We start from the raw sequence: 14,676 nt of genomic DNA on the forward strand, positions 1-14,676 counted from the left end.
GCTTTGTTTTTATTACTAAGAAATGCTTTGGTTATACAGGATTTTTCTGGTTCCATATGACATGAAGAGCTATTTTTCCAATTCTTCAAAGTATGATGTTGGTATTTTAAATGGAGATTGCACTGAATCCATAGATTGCTTTGGGTAGTATAGACATTTTTACAATGTTGATTCTTCCCAGCCAGGAACATAGTATGTTCTGTTTGTTGATATCTTCTGCTATTTCTTTTCTTAGGATTTCATAATTCTCTTTGTAGAAGTCCTTCACTTCTTTTGTTAGGTATATTCTTAGCTATTTTATTTTCTTTGGAGCCACTATGAAGGGAATTGTGTCTTTGATTAGCTTCTAGAGTTGGCTGTTAACTGGCATATTCAAAGGTGATTTGTGGATATTGAATTTATACCCTGAGACATTACTGCATTTCTTGATCACTTACAGGAGTCTTGTGGTTGAGTCTCTGGGGTTCTCTAAGTATAAGATCATATCATCAGCGAAGAGCGAGACTTTGACCTCCTCTGACTTCATTTGGATGCCCTTTATATCCTTCTCTTGCCTGAGCTTCCAGCCCTATATTGAATAGTAGTGTTAATAGAAGACATTCTTGTCTGGTTCAGTTCTAAGTGGAAAAGCTTTCAGTTTTGCTCCATTCAGTATGATATTAGCTGTGAATTTGTCATAGATGGCTTCAATCAGTTTAAGAATGTGCCACCTATGCCTATATTCTTAAGTGTCTTTGCTAGAAAGGATGCTGAATTTTATCAAATGCTATTTCTGCGTCTATTGAAAGGATGATATGGTCTTCATTTTTGCTTCTATTGATATGGCGACTTACATTTATGAATTTGTGTATTTTAGACCAATCTTGCATCCCTTGGATGAAGCTTACTTGATCCTTTTAATTTTTTTCTTTTTGAGTCAGGGTCTCACTATGTCACCCTTGGTAGAATGCTGTGGCATCACAGCTCACAGCAACCTCTAACTCTTAGGCTTCAGTGATTCTCTTGCTTCAACCTCCCAAGTAGCTGAGACTACAGGTACCTGCCACAACACCTGGCTCTTTTTTTATTACAGTTGTCATTGTTGTTTAGCAAATCCTGGCCGTGTTTGAACCTGCCTGCCTCAGTGTGTGGCCAGCGCCCTAACCACTGTGCAACAACCCTGAGCCTAGTTGATCTTGATGTCCAACTTTTTTTTTTGAGACAGAGTCTCACTTTGTCACTCTAGGTAGAGTGCCATGGCCTTATAGCTCACGGCATACTCAAACTCTTGGGCTCAAGTGATCCTCTTGCCTCAGTTTTTCATTTTTAATGGACACAGGGTCTCACTCTTGTTCAGGCTGTTCTCAAACTCCTGAGCTCAGGCAGTCTACCTGCCTCTGCTTCTCAGAGTGCTAGGATTACAAGTGTGAACCACTGTACCCACCCTATATATTTTTTAATGTATAGTTGCAGTATATTAGCTAAAATTTTATTGATTATTTTTGCAACTATATTCATTAGTGAAACTGGTTTGTAGTTCTCCTTTTTTGTTGTCCTTTCCTGGTTTGGGTAGCAAGGTGATGTTTGCTTCATACAATGTATTGGGGAAGGTTCCTTCCTTCCCAGTCTTTTTGGATAGTTTCTGGAGTATAGGTACAAGTTCATCTTTGAAGGTTTGATAGAATTCTGGTACGAAGCCATCTGGTCCAGGGCTTTTTTGTTGTTGTTGGAAGATTTGTTATTACTTCTGCAATCTCAGTTCTTGATATTGGTCTGCTCAAGAGGTCTGTTTCTTGTTTATGTCTAGGGAGAAGGTGTGATTCCTGGTATTGGTCCATATCCTCCACAATGTCAAATTCTGGTCCTACAGTTTCTTGTAGTAGTCAGAGATAATCTTTCCTATTTCTGTGGTATCTGTTATATTTCCCCTTTTTCATTTCTAATTGAGGTTAGTACAGTTTTCTTTTTCTAGTTAATCTAGGTTTATTGATTGTATTTATCTTGTCAAAGAACCAACTTTTATTTTATTATTTTATTATTTATTTTTTGAAAAAGAGTCTCACTTTATCACCCTCAGTAGAGTACTGTGGCTTTACAGCTCACAGCAACCTCCAACTCCTGGGCTTAGGTCATTCTCTTGCCTCAGCCTCCTGAGTAGCTGCGACTACAGGCGTCAGCCGCAACACCTGGCTATTTTTTGTTGTAGTTTGGCCAGAACCGGGTTCAAACCCGCCACCCTCAGTATATGGGGCTGGCTCCCTATCCATTGAGCCACAGGCACTGCCCAGAACCAACTTTTAGTTTCATTAATTTTCTAAATGTATCTTTTGTTTTCAATTTCATTTATTTCTGATTTAATTTTGGTTATTTCTTTTCTTCTGCTAGTTTTGGTATTTGATTGCTCTTCCTTTTCCATTTCTTTAAATTGATCAGGTTGTTGATGTTGCTCTCTTTCTGTTTTTCAGATGTGGGCATCTAATGCAATAAATTTTCCTCTTACAACTGCTTTTGCAGTGTCCCACAGGTTTTGGTAACTTGTAGCTTCATTTTTTTTTAAGTTTGAGGAATTTAATAATTTCCATTTTTATCTCTTCCTCGACCCAACTGTCATTCAGCATAAGGTAATTTAATTTCCGTGCCTTTGTGTAGGGTTGAAAATTTTTGTTGCATTTGAGTTCCACCTTTATTGCCTTGTGGTCTGGGAAAGATACAAGGTATAATTTCAGTTCTTTTTTTTTTTAGATGAAGTTTGATTTGTATCCTAGGATATGATCTGTTTTGGACTATGTTCCATGGGCTGATGAGAGGAATGTATGTTCCTTAGCTTTGGGATAGTGTATTCTGTAAATGTCTATTAAGACCATTTTTTTCTAGGGCTGCTTTTAAGTCTCTTGTATCTCTATTTAGTTTCTGTTTAGAGGATCTGTACAGTTTTGTAAGAGGAGTGTTAAAATCCTCTCCTATTATGGTGTTATAAGATATCGTATTGCCCAGGCCAATTAAGATCTGTTTGATAAGTCTGGCAGCATTTAGGTTAGGTGCATAAATACTTTAAATTGAAATGTCCACTTGTTGTAGTGTCCCTTAGATTAGTAAGAAGCAAGCCTATTTGTCTTTTTTGACTTTAGTTGCTTTAAATCCACTTGTATCTGAAAATAGGATTGCAACCCCTCCTTTCTTCTGATTTCCATTTTCTTAAAATATTGTTTTCTGTCCCCTTGATCCCAAGTTTTGTTTTGTCTTTTGAGGTTTTGTGTGTTTCCCGGAGACAGTATATGAATGGCTTATGCTTTTTTGTCTAGCCAGTCAGCCTGTGTCTCTTCAGTGGGGAATTTAACACATTAACATTTATTGAGAGAATTGCTAATTGTGATGGAGTTCTATTCCTCTTACATTGTGAAAGTCCATCACTCAGTTTTATCCTTTGCCCATTGTAGAACCTAGTTTTGTCCTTTAGTTTCTGGGTGTTTACTTTGCTGGTGGTCCATTGGGATGTTCAATCTGGAGATTACTCCTAAGTATTTCCTGTAGAACTGTCTTCATTGTGGTCAATTTCCTCAGTGTATGCATATCAGTAAAAGATTTTATTTCTCCATTGATTTTGATGCTTAGTTTAGCAGGATGCAGAATTCTGAGCTGAAAATTGTTTTGTTTAGACGATTAAAGGTACATGACCATTTTTTTCTGGCTTGGAAAAATCCATGTCACCCTGATGGATCTGTTTCTCTAGGTCAGTTGGCACTTATTCCTGGCTGCCTACAGAATTTTCTCTTTCATCTTGGCTCTGGGCAGGTTCATTACAATGTTTCTTAGAGATGCTCCGTTTGTATTGAGACGACCCGGGCATTGATACCCTTCTAAAAGGAGTATGTTACTATCTTTGGTAACATTTGGGAAATTTTTATTTATGGTGTCCTCCAGAAAGGCTTCCATTTCTTTGAGATGTTCTTCTTTTCCTCAGGGATAACTATCATTTGTATGTTGGAATGCTTCATGAAGTCCCATAAATCTCTAAGCATTTGTTCTGCTTTCTTTCTCTTCTTTTCTGCCACTTTAACTGCCTGGGTTAGCTCAAGAGCTTTGTCTTCTAGTTCTGAGTTTCTTTCTTCTTCATGGTTTAATCTGTTATTGATACCTTTTACTGTGTCTTTATGTTCCCTGATTGATTCCTTCAATTCCTTTAGCTCCACTATGTCCTTTTTTCTTTTTCTTTCTTTTTTTTTTTTTTTTTCGCAGTTTTGGACAGGGCTGGGCTTGAACCTGCCACCCCCAGTATATGGGGCCAGCATCCTACTCCTTGAGCCACCTACACTGCCCACATACCCTTTTTATACTTCATATCTTTCATCCATTTTTTGGTTCTGTTTTTTCACTTTCTTATCAATTCCCTTGATTGTAGGTGGAATTTTCGGTGGTAGCTGCCTCAAGATCCCTTGTGGGGGTTGTTCTGTTCTAGTTTCTCATGTTGCCAGAATTTTTCTGTTACTTCCTCCTCGTGCGTGTTTTCTTCTTCTTTATTTCCTTACCCTGCTTTTTTCTCTCAGTACCTCCTTTGCTTTAAATCACCTTGTCTTGGATTGTAGGTTTTGAAGTGGCCTTTTTGTATTAGTCCAAAAGGAAGGAAAGGGTAAAAAGCAAGAGAGGAGAAAGGAAACGAGAAAGAAGAAAATAATAAAAAAAATTTTGTAAAGAAAAAAAAGTGGCATTTGAAGGAAAGAAATGAAGAAAAAGAGAGAAGAACCAAAAGAGAGAAGGAGAGATACAGGACAAATGATGTTGTTTGGTAGGGTGCTTTGACCCACCCCTGCACCTTTAGGACTTTTGGAGCCTGGGCTGGATGGGTCCCTTGAGGTCAGGAGCTCCTTACCAGCCTGGGCAAAAGTAAGACCCCATCTCCACCAAATATAGAAAATATCAGGAGTATGTAGCAGTGAAGACCTACCAATACTGTCCTTCCCGAAGCCAGAGTTAGGAGGATACCCTACCAGGGGTCCTCAAACTATGGCCTGCAGGCCACATGAGGCGGTGTGATTGTATTTGTTCCCGTTTTTTTTTTGTTTGTTTGTTTTTACTTAAAAATAAGATATGTGCAGTGTGCATAGGAATTTGTTCATAGTTTTTTTTGTTTTTTTTTTTTAATTATAGTCCGGCCCTCCAGCGGTCTGAGGGACAGTGAACTGGCCCCCTGTTTAAAAAGTTTGAGGACGCCTGTGACCATGAGCTCATGTCCTTGAGTCAAACCACTGTCATGATCCCTTCCAGTCAATCTAGTGCTGTGACACCTCCCCCACAGCCCTCAGAGAAAAGGAATAAAAGCAATAATAATACATAAAGAAAATTTAAAATGCAATTATATAAAATGAAGAAAAAAGGGATATCTTAGTTGTATGAAAAATTTATGTGGGAAAGATGAGAAAAGTATAAAAGTATCTATCAGAGAGATCAAAGGAGGGAAATAAAAAAGAAAGAAAGAATAAAAGGGGATGGCATGCTATAAACAAAATTGAGAAGCCTTTCCTACTGAAGAAAGTAACAATGGAAAAATAAAAATGCTACCAAACCAAACAAAAAACAACTGCAACAACAAAAAAGAGAAAAGAAATGAGAAAAAAAAAATTGAGAAAGGAGCAACAAATGAAGTGAAGAAAATATATATGTGTACATGTGTGTGTGTACATATACACACATACATATATTGTAATATATTGCCTGGTTGGCTGGTGGCTGACCCCCTGATGTGAGGAGAGACTGAGGGTGCCCACCCTGGTTTTTCTATATAATTTGGGAACTGGAAGCTACTCTCTAATTGCAAGAGAGATCCAGTCCTGTTTTCCTCACTTTTTGCCCTCCAATCAGGGCCTGGTCACTTCATCTGCATTTGATCCCTGTGGGGTTGGAGTCCTGAAGCTCTTGCCCGCTTTGTTAGGAGGCTCTTCTAACAGTGGCTCCTGAAAACAAAATGGGTCTCAGGGGGCTGTGGGGAATGTTCAGCCCACCCCAAGGATGTTTGCCCAAGTTCAGCAGGTATCCCAAAGCTGGCCGTGCAGTAGAACCCTGTGGACTGTCCCACAGGCCTTCCCACAGTGGCTTCCTGCCTGTAACCAAGCCATTGGGAGTTCCACTGCTCCTGGCATTCAATTCTGGCTGCTGTGGGCTGCTCAAGTTCATTGACTTGCTCAGTCCTCTCCAAGGTAGCTCCAGCGAGCAGATCAGCACAAAATCAAAAATTCAAAAATCTGCAGGACAGCCCTTTCCTGTCCCCAGTCTTCCACAGGAGGAGCCAGCCAGCTAGCCTCTGCCCGTACCCAGGAACTTTCCTTCTGTGCTGCTGCTCCTCAGCTCCAGACCTCCTACGTGGCTCCTGGAGCCTCCCACTGCTTCACTGCCCCTGGAGTGATGCCTCTGGCTAGGTTCCCCCAGCCAGAGGTGGGTGGAATCTTCTCTCCCCTGCCTCACTCCCCTCCCCTGCTGCTAAGACCATGTCACTAGTCTGCAGTCTTGCTCTTTCCCCCGTACTATTATTTTTTATAAATTTTTGAGTATGAAAGTAAGTGTAAATACACAGATTTCATATACAGATTTCTTAAGTGTAAGTCTTAAAATGTTGCTATGCTGTCTTAATTATTAAGTGTACTGGTTATTCAAATTTTAACTTAAGTTCTACTTTGAATTTAAATGAACATTTTGATTACTGGTTAAAAGTATTTTAATTGTAACATGATTTTAGAGCAGATAAATAGTAATTCCTATCAGTTGACTTGAATCTAATTTAAAATCTAATCTAAGAATTGAAAACTGGGTCATGGGTGTTATTTATACACTCAAGTTAATAGCTGCATTTATTTCCAAATAGCTGAAATGTGGAAGCAATCTAAATATCCCGTCAATGGATAGGAAATCCAGTTTTACTATTCTTACCTTTTCTCTATGTTCATTTGTGTGATAAGTTACATAATAGTTGATATTTTTTAAACTTAAGGTGGGCAAATTATATCAAAACAATAGTATCATTTATAGCTGTTTCCTTTTTTTTTTTTTTAATTTTTTTGACACAGAGTCTCATTTTGTCACCCTCAGTAGATTGCTGTGATGTCACAGCTCACAGCAACCTCAAACTCTTGGGCTTAAGTGATTCTCTTGCCTAAGCTTTCTGAGTAGCTGGGACTACTCAGGTGCCCACCACTATGCCCGGCTGTTTTTTTTTTTAGAGATGAGGTTTTGCTCTGGCTTAGGTTGTTCTTGAACTCCTGAGTTCAGGCAATCCACCCACCTCGGCCTCCCAGAGAGCTATAGCTGTTTCTTCAACTTGCCAGAGTCACAAATGTTGTGCCAATTGTACTGAAATTTAAGTTGGAGTGGATACAAAATGTAAAGTTTGTTTAAATGAGATAGTTTACAGAAAATTCTTAAGCACTATATTTAGTAAATGTGTGGTAAGAGCTCAGATGTTAGCTGATAGAATTACCGTTGACACAATTATTATTATTGTTAGAAATTGCATTGCATTTAACCTAAAGTATGACTTGTTATTTTAGTAGTGCTATTGATTTCTTGGGACAGGAAATAGAAAAGGGTATCATACTACACACATAGAGTTATGAGTATAGCAAATCAGATGGGGGAGAAAAGTTGGTGAGTATACATGCATGATACACAGAGATGGGTGACTGACTAATACGTACGTAAGTAATAGAACGCAGCTTGTTGTTTCCGCAGCGTTGTATTCTGTGATACTGTTCTGTGTGTTCTTCTGGATCCCTTTTGTCTACTTCTACTATGAAGAAAAGGATGATGATGATACTAGTAAATGCACTGTAAGTATTTTTATTTCAGAGGTTTCAATTTAGGAAAGAAAAAGATTGATTCTTCCCCTCAAAGAGTGACATGACTCTGAAATTATTTTAGAGCAGTATTGTCTAATATTCTAATGAGGGGGGAGGGGAGAGGAGAGGAAGGGAAGGAGGGAGGGTGATGGGCAGGTTGTCCCCTAATGTGCACAGTGTAATGGTGTTCAGCCCACCTCCTGCGTGAAGGGCTTAACTACAACGTGAACTTTACCTTAGAAATGAGAACAATGTAACCTAAACATTTGTACCCTTGTATTAATCAGAAATAAAAAAGAAATATGTTAACCACATATTAAATTCTTAATTTTCTAGTAATCACATTAAAATAAGTAAAAAGAAACTGTTAAAATTAAGTAATATATTTCAAATTTTATTCCAAATATGGTCAGATATTATTAGTGAGAAATTTATTTTTTTCATTCTAAGTCTTTGAAATTTAGATTGTTTTTTCTTACACTTACAGCAGTTTAAACTAGCCCCATTTCAAGTGCTTGGTAGCCACATATGATTTATGACTATTGTTTTGGACAAAACTATTCTAGAACAGGGGTACAGAATTTTTTCTGTAAAAGGCCAGGGAGTAAATAATTTAAACTTTATAATCTCTATGGTGCTGTCTGTCTTTACTCAAGTCTGGCATTATAGTGTTTAAATATTCAGCTGTGGCTCAAAGGAGTAAGGCGCCAGCCCCATATGCCGGAGGTAGTGGGTTCAAACCCAACCCCAGTCAAAAACTGCAAAAAAAAAAAAAAAAAAAAAGAAAAGCAACAATACTTAATGAACATTTTGTAATTCTGTGGCACATGGAATGTAGTTTGCTACATTCTTTTCAGGGCACAGAAAAGGAAGGCACCCTTACAAGTTGTTTCCAGTAATCCAGGATAACATTAATATAAAAACCTGAGAAATACAGCATGCATGCATGTCTAAAACTATAGACCAATATCCCTTAAATATTGGTATAAAATTCTTAAATGTTAGTAAATATAATTCAGGGATATCTTAAATATATATTAATACTGTATAACCAAGTTGAGCCTATTTCTCCATTGCATGGATTTTAGAATCAGATAATCGATTAATAATACAATAATTAATAGGTAAATTAAGAAATTGTGTGTTAAAAGATGTTTGTCAAAATCAAATGCTTTTTTTTTAAAGGGGAAAAGTATAAAAGGAATATATGTCTCTTTTTGAGTTACAGGAATTTGTTTTCTACTTTTTTATGTTTTGTACTTAAATACAAAAGTATCTGTATTAATTTTAAAAAGCCAACATTATGCTTAATCATGCATAAAACCTTAAGCGCAAATGCATTAGGAACAGGAGGAAGTAAATTAACGGTATTTTAAGAGATCAGTGTAGTATGTTAGAGGAAAAATAATAAGATGTTTAAGTAATTACAAACGAAGTCAAAATCATTACTTACAGATACTATATATTTGGACAGTTAAGGTGCGTAAGGTAAGGTAGGTGGTTCCAAATTCAGTAAAATCTCAGTGATATGCATGTGGTCTCTATTCAGCTCTTCTAAGGCACATCTTCTCCCACCCTTTGGCTGATCTTAGGATCCTCTTTAGTCTTTACTTTTTCCTTAGATTTTTTTTTTTCCCTAATGACTCTTATATTCATTGCAAACAAGAACTTACTATATGAAACACGAATTTACAGGTTAACAGGTGACTTTTAGAGACTTCATTAATATGGGAGAAGAAATGTTATTTCTGACTGATTTAAAAAGAAAGTGTAATTAATTTTTACATTCATGTTCAGAATACTTAGGTTTTTTTTCTTTTAAATCTTTTGGATTGCATTATGGCACCAAGCAAAGCAGAGCCTTTAATTCCCCAAATTCCTGGTTTCGAGTCCTTGTTCATCTTCTTCTGGTGTTATTTAGGCAAATTATTTAACCTCTCTGTATCTCAGCTTTCTTATCTCTAAATAGGAGAGTACCTCTCTCGGGGTTTTTGTGAGAATGAAATGAGCTACCCTATGTAAAGTTCTTAGAACAGTGCCTGGCATCATATATGTTACATATTAAAGTATAGAAGTATATATGTACACATACATGTATATGTGTTTGTATGTACAAATGTATTTATATATACACACATCTACATATGTATATATACACAGATGTGTATATTTAGTGTTTATTGTGAATTGGAGTGGGGCATTGTAGATTCTCACTGTTCTCTAAGGGAATATTTTATTAAATATTCTGATAATTTTCCTAAATATGTCCTCTGGAGATTATCCTTTAGGTGTATGCTTTCATAAGGGCCTAACCATTGAAAAGATTTGAAAATCTCATGTCTTTTGCAGAGATACTTAAGGTGTGGTATACCATTAATTTTTCTTTAGATTTTAAGAGTTTTGTTCAAGAAACGAAGCTTTGCACTGTTGACATTAAGTGTGTATTTGGTGTGAAAATTCTGTTACACTGTTGCAAGAGTAGTATTCAGTATTTTAAAGGGTTTGCTAAATGGTACACTCTTTTCCCCTTGGTATCAAGCAAATTAAAACGGCACTCAAGTACACTTTGGGATTTGCTGTGATTTGTGCACTTCTTCTCTTAGTTGGGTAAGTCTTAATTTTTTTTACTTTGACAATGGAAATAGAATTATTTGAATAATAATAATAATAAGCCTTATTTAGAAAACCGTAGGAAGGGAAAATACAAAATGTGACAAAAGTAACAAGCCACCTTGTATGTCTCCCCTGAGCAGTAGCCGGTGTGGTTCTGTCTGTTGCTCCGTGTTGACGCGCCCAACTGCGTGCAGAGCGCCCCCTGCCTTCTCACTCCTCAGCCTGCATCTTTTCAAAGTTGACCTATCAGTCTCTGAATCCTTGCCAATGAGTTCCTTCCTTAATTTTTCTTAAACTTGTTATAGTAGTATCAGTGAAGTTTTGTGTATTTGTTTATGCATCTAAAATTTGTTCTTGTTAATGGAAGACATTTATCCTTGTTTATATTGGTCTCAATGCTTTCTTTTTTTTAATGTTAGAAAGTCTCTTAGATGGTATAAGTTTTTAAAAGTTTCTGTTTATAATTTTGTCTCACACATTTAAGTAAATAACTTTCAATACGTAAAACATTATGTTCATTAAATGTAATCTGTAATGGGAATAAAATTGTATAGTAACTTTTGGTAGTTTCAGAAGTCCAAGATGCAAATATTTTATAGGTAATTTCCAATTACCTTTGCCTGCCTTGGAAGAGTGTCATGAAAGAGTAATTTTTGAAAGCATATTTTTTATAGTTTTGCTATTTATTTTTGCTGCTAAATACATTTTTTAAAGTCTGTTTTGGCTTTTTAAAGAAAGCGAAATCTACTAATGTTAGTTTTCTTTGTTAATGTGGAGGTTTCTTGTTTGTGAACCTAAATTATCTAGATTAGGAATCAGCAAACACTTTTCTTAAAGATTAGATTGTAAATATTTTAGGTTTATGGTCCACATGATCTCTATCGCTCAACTAGCCTTTTGTAGCTTTGAAGTAATCAGAGACAATACATAAACACCATGCCCATGTTCCAGTAAAACTTTATTCATAATAAACAGAGGTAGCTAGTAGTTTACCAACCCTTGATTTTGAACATGACTAAGAACCGTCAATAAAACTATAAATCTTTGCAGAATAAAAGAAAAATGAATTGAAGACTAGTAGTGGAGGATCAAGTTTTTTCAGAACTGGGGGGCCTAAGAGGAGGTCATATTTGAACCAAGTTTGAGAGAAGAGAAATTGTTTGTCTAGCTTGATAAAGAAAAAATATGAACAGCATGCAAAATGTATTAGTCTTTTGGGGCTGCTATAAGAAAGTATTGTACACTAGGTGGCTTAAATGACAGATACTTATTTTATTTTATGTCCTTTTTTTGGAGACAGAATCTTACTATGTTGCCCTCGGTAGAGTGCTATGGCATCACAGCTCACAGCAACCTCAAACTCTTGGGCTTAAGCAATTTTCGTGCCTCAGCCTCCCATGTAGCTGGGATGACAGATGCCCACCTCAACTACGAGCTATTTTTTGTTGCAGTTGTCATTGTTGTTTAGCTGGCCCGGGCTTGGTTCGAACCCACCAGCCTCAGTGTATGTGGCTGACACCGTAACTACTGTGCTGCGGGCACTGAGCTAGACAGATATTTATTTTCTCACAGTTTTGGAGGCTAGTATTCTCTGATCAGGGTGCTGGCCAAGTTGTTTTCTGGGGAAGACTCTTGCTGGCTTGCAGATGCCACCTTCTTACTGTCCTCATGTAGGACATGGAAGGGGAGGGGAGGGAGGAAGGTGGAGGCGAGCCCAGGCATGTGAAGACTCTTTTATATTTCTTCTTCTTATAGGGACACCAGTGTCTTGGGACTAGGGCTGCACCTCTATGACTTCATGTAACCTCAGTTACCTCCCTAAAGAACCTGTATCCAAGTACATCACATTGCGGGTTAGGGCTTCAACATATGAATTTTAGGGGACACAGTTCAGTGTGTAAGGTGTATTAACCAGGAGGCTGGAGTTAGCTTGGAGTGTTTCAAGAATGACATAAAAAGCATGATGTGAATTTATACCTTCTCTTCCTGTCCAAAAAAATAAAAATAAAAAATTATACGTGATGTTTAAAGTGTTTCTGTGGGCAAGTGATTGATTAGTCTGGATGTGACATCAGCCAAGTAGATGAACTCTGGAGCCAGGGAGACAGACTCTGGATCACGTGCAATGTTTCAGAAATTTTTAGAAATTTTAAGTTTTGTCCTGCTGAACAATCAAAATATAGTGAAGAGGTGTACATATTTGCATGAATGCATGAAAATAAGTATCTATGGCTTTGCTTTAAGAGTGATAACACTGTTGGGAATTTGGGGGTTGGATTGAAGAAGAGGTATATAAATGTTCAGTAGGAGGATCAGCTGGGCACCGTTGTGTAAGTTCAGATAAAAGGGGAGGGTCAGAACTAGAGTAGTTACAAAGAGAGCAGAGAGGAAGAAACATAAGCCGTTTGGAAGAGAAATATGACTTGGTGACAGAGGGTAGGAAGTGAAAATCTGATTTTCAGTTCTGCTGAATTCATCATTTTAACTTCATATCTACTGAAATTCATTAGTTCTTCTTTGTCTCTTAGAGATAACCTGTATTAAGCTATTTCAGTGAATCAGATTGGTTATAAAATAGTTTTACTAAGCAATTTTTCAGTTTTATTATTTTCAAGGGTATGAGGGAAAATAATAATCTTACCAGGCTCTAGTTCTTATTTTGATCTAGTACTTTGTGTCTTTGGAAGCTGAACTGCTCCGTAGTCATTTTTTGTTGTTGTTGTTGTTGTTGAGAATGACCAAGATAGTGATGTACCTTTCTACCATACAAACCCTATTGTATTCTAAGTCTTGATTACTTTAATATTATCACCATTTAGTAGATGCCTGACAATCTTATTAAATGCTGCCTCTCTCATCAAAATTGATATTACCGCCTCATTTTGACTTCAATTGCCTTTTCTAATTATTCCTTTTTCTTTACTGATATTTATCCCCTGGGCTGATCTTTGGTCAGAGAGCAGTGGTTTTACCCTTCTGGTGGTTTAAAGGCTGATGTGCGTCCACTCCCATCAGCTGCTGCTCTGCCTTCCTAAGTCTTACCGGCATCAGTCCTGTCAAAGGAGTAGAGCCTGGTTCATCAGGGCCCTGCAGAACTGAGGCCAGGGACTGTGTGTGCATCAGTCCCGTCGAAGGAGTAGAGCCTGGTTCATCAGGGCCCTGCGGAACTGAGGCCAGGGTCTGTGTGTGATTTTTGTTTTTGCCATATTGGTTGTTAAATGTTTTGAATATTACTGCTCAGGATTTATAGACATATATAGTTGTAACTATCTGAGTTCTGCTTATGGGTGTTTTCTTAATTAGTGTGAAGGCATTTTAGGTCTGTTTCTTAAATTATAAAATGCTGGAGGTAAAGTAGCTGAGGAAACTGCTTTGAGTTTGTGCTTTAGTTTATGCCTAAAAGTGTTCAAATGTTAACTCTCTGATGGAGCGCTTTAAAATTAATATTTTCCCCAAGTCAGGCTGGTGAAGTTTAGATGACTTAATCTTTTTGTCTATTATTTATTTATTTATTTATTTTTTGTGGTTATGTTAGGTTCCCCTGGTGTTACTCTTTGTATTTAAACTGCTAGATAACTCTGTTCACGGTTTTGAACATGAAAGTGATATCAAGAGCAGGGGTCCATTAATTATCTCTGTCCCTGTACAGTATCTCTGATTACCTAAAACTAAAATAATGGAGTTTTAGAATATTGAATATTCTGAATATGAATGGGCTTTTTACATGTCTGTAATGTATGTTTCTATTTTAATTGTATTATAGATGGTATTTTGTAAACCATAGAAATCTTTGTTTTAAAAAATTACTAAAAATTTGTTTCAGACCATTTTCTTTTTTATTTAACCTTTTATCTTTAAAGCCATTACATAGAGTTATTTTCTGCTTTGTAGTGCTTTTGTTCCCTTGAATGTTCCCAATGACAAAAATTCTACAGAGTGGGAGAAAGTGAAGTTCCTATTTGAAGAACTTGGAAGTAGTCGTAAGTATTCTTTTAAAAATACTCAGAGTAATTCATATTTCCTGGTCCATGGGACTTTTGAAAAGTAGCCTGATTTTCCTTTGTGAAGAATTCTACCCCACAGTTTTTCAAACCTGGTGTTAAACGTGTGCTAGACAAATTAGGCCCGTTATGTTGATAAGGTTCACTTCAATTATCTTGCTATGACATAGCTAGTTTCTTGATTGCTTTATAAAATTACCATGTTGAGAAGAAAATTTAATCTTTTCTTCAAAGTATTCAGCAGTGAAGGTGTAACAGTT

General features: G+C 36.9%; 1 protein-coding gene across 1 annotated transcript in view; it reads left to right on the forward strand.

Annotated features, from left to right (window-relative positions):
• The window catches only part of LMBRD1 (LMBR1 domain containing 1), a 115,069-nt gene that overhangs the window by 44,596 nt on the left and 55,797 nt on the right, over positions 1–14,676 (forward strand). Inside the window, exons 4-6 of the mRNA XM_053601517.1 lie at positions 7,696–7,793; positions 10,342–10,409; positions 14,307–14,395. Coding sequence (XP_053457492.1) covers positions 7,696–7,793; positions 10,342–10,409; positions 14,307–14,395 — 255 coding nt within the window. The remainder of the gene's footprint in view (positions 1–7,695; positions 7,794–10,341; positions 10,410–14,306; positions 14,396–14,676) is intronic.

This window comes from Nycticebus coucang, chromosome 9 (assembly GCF_027406575.1).
Source record: "Nycticebus coucang isolate mNycCou1 chromosome 9, mNycCou1.pri, whole genome shotgun sequence".
NCBI lineage: Eukaryota > Metazoa > Chordata > Mammalia > Primates > Lorisidae > Nycticebus > Nycticebus coucang.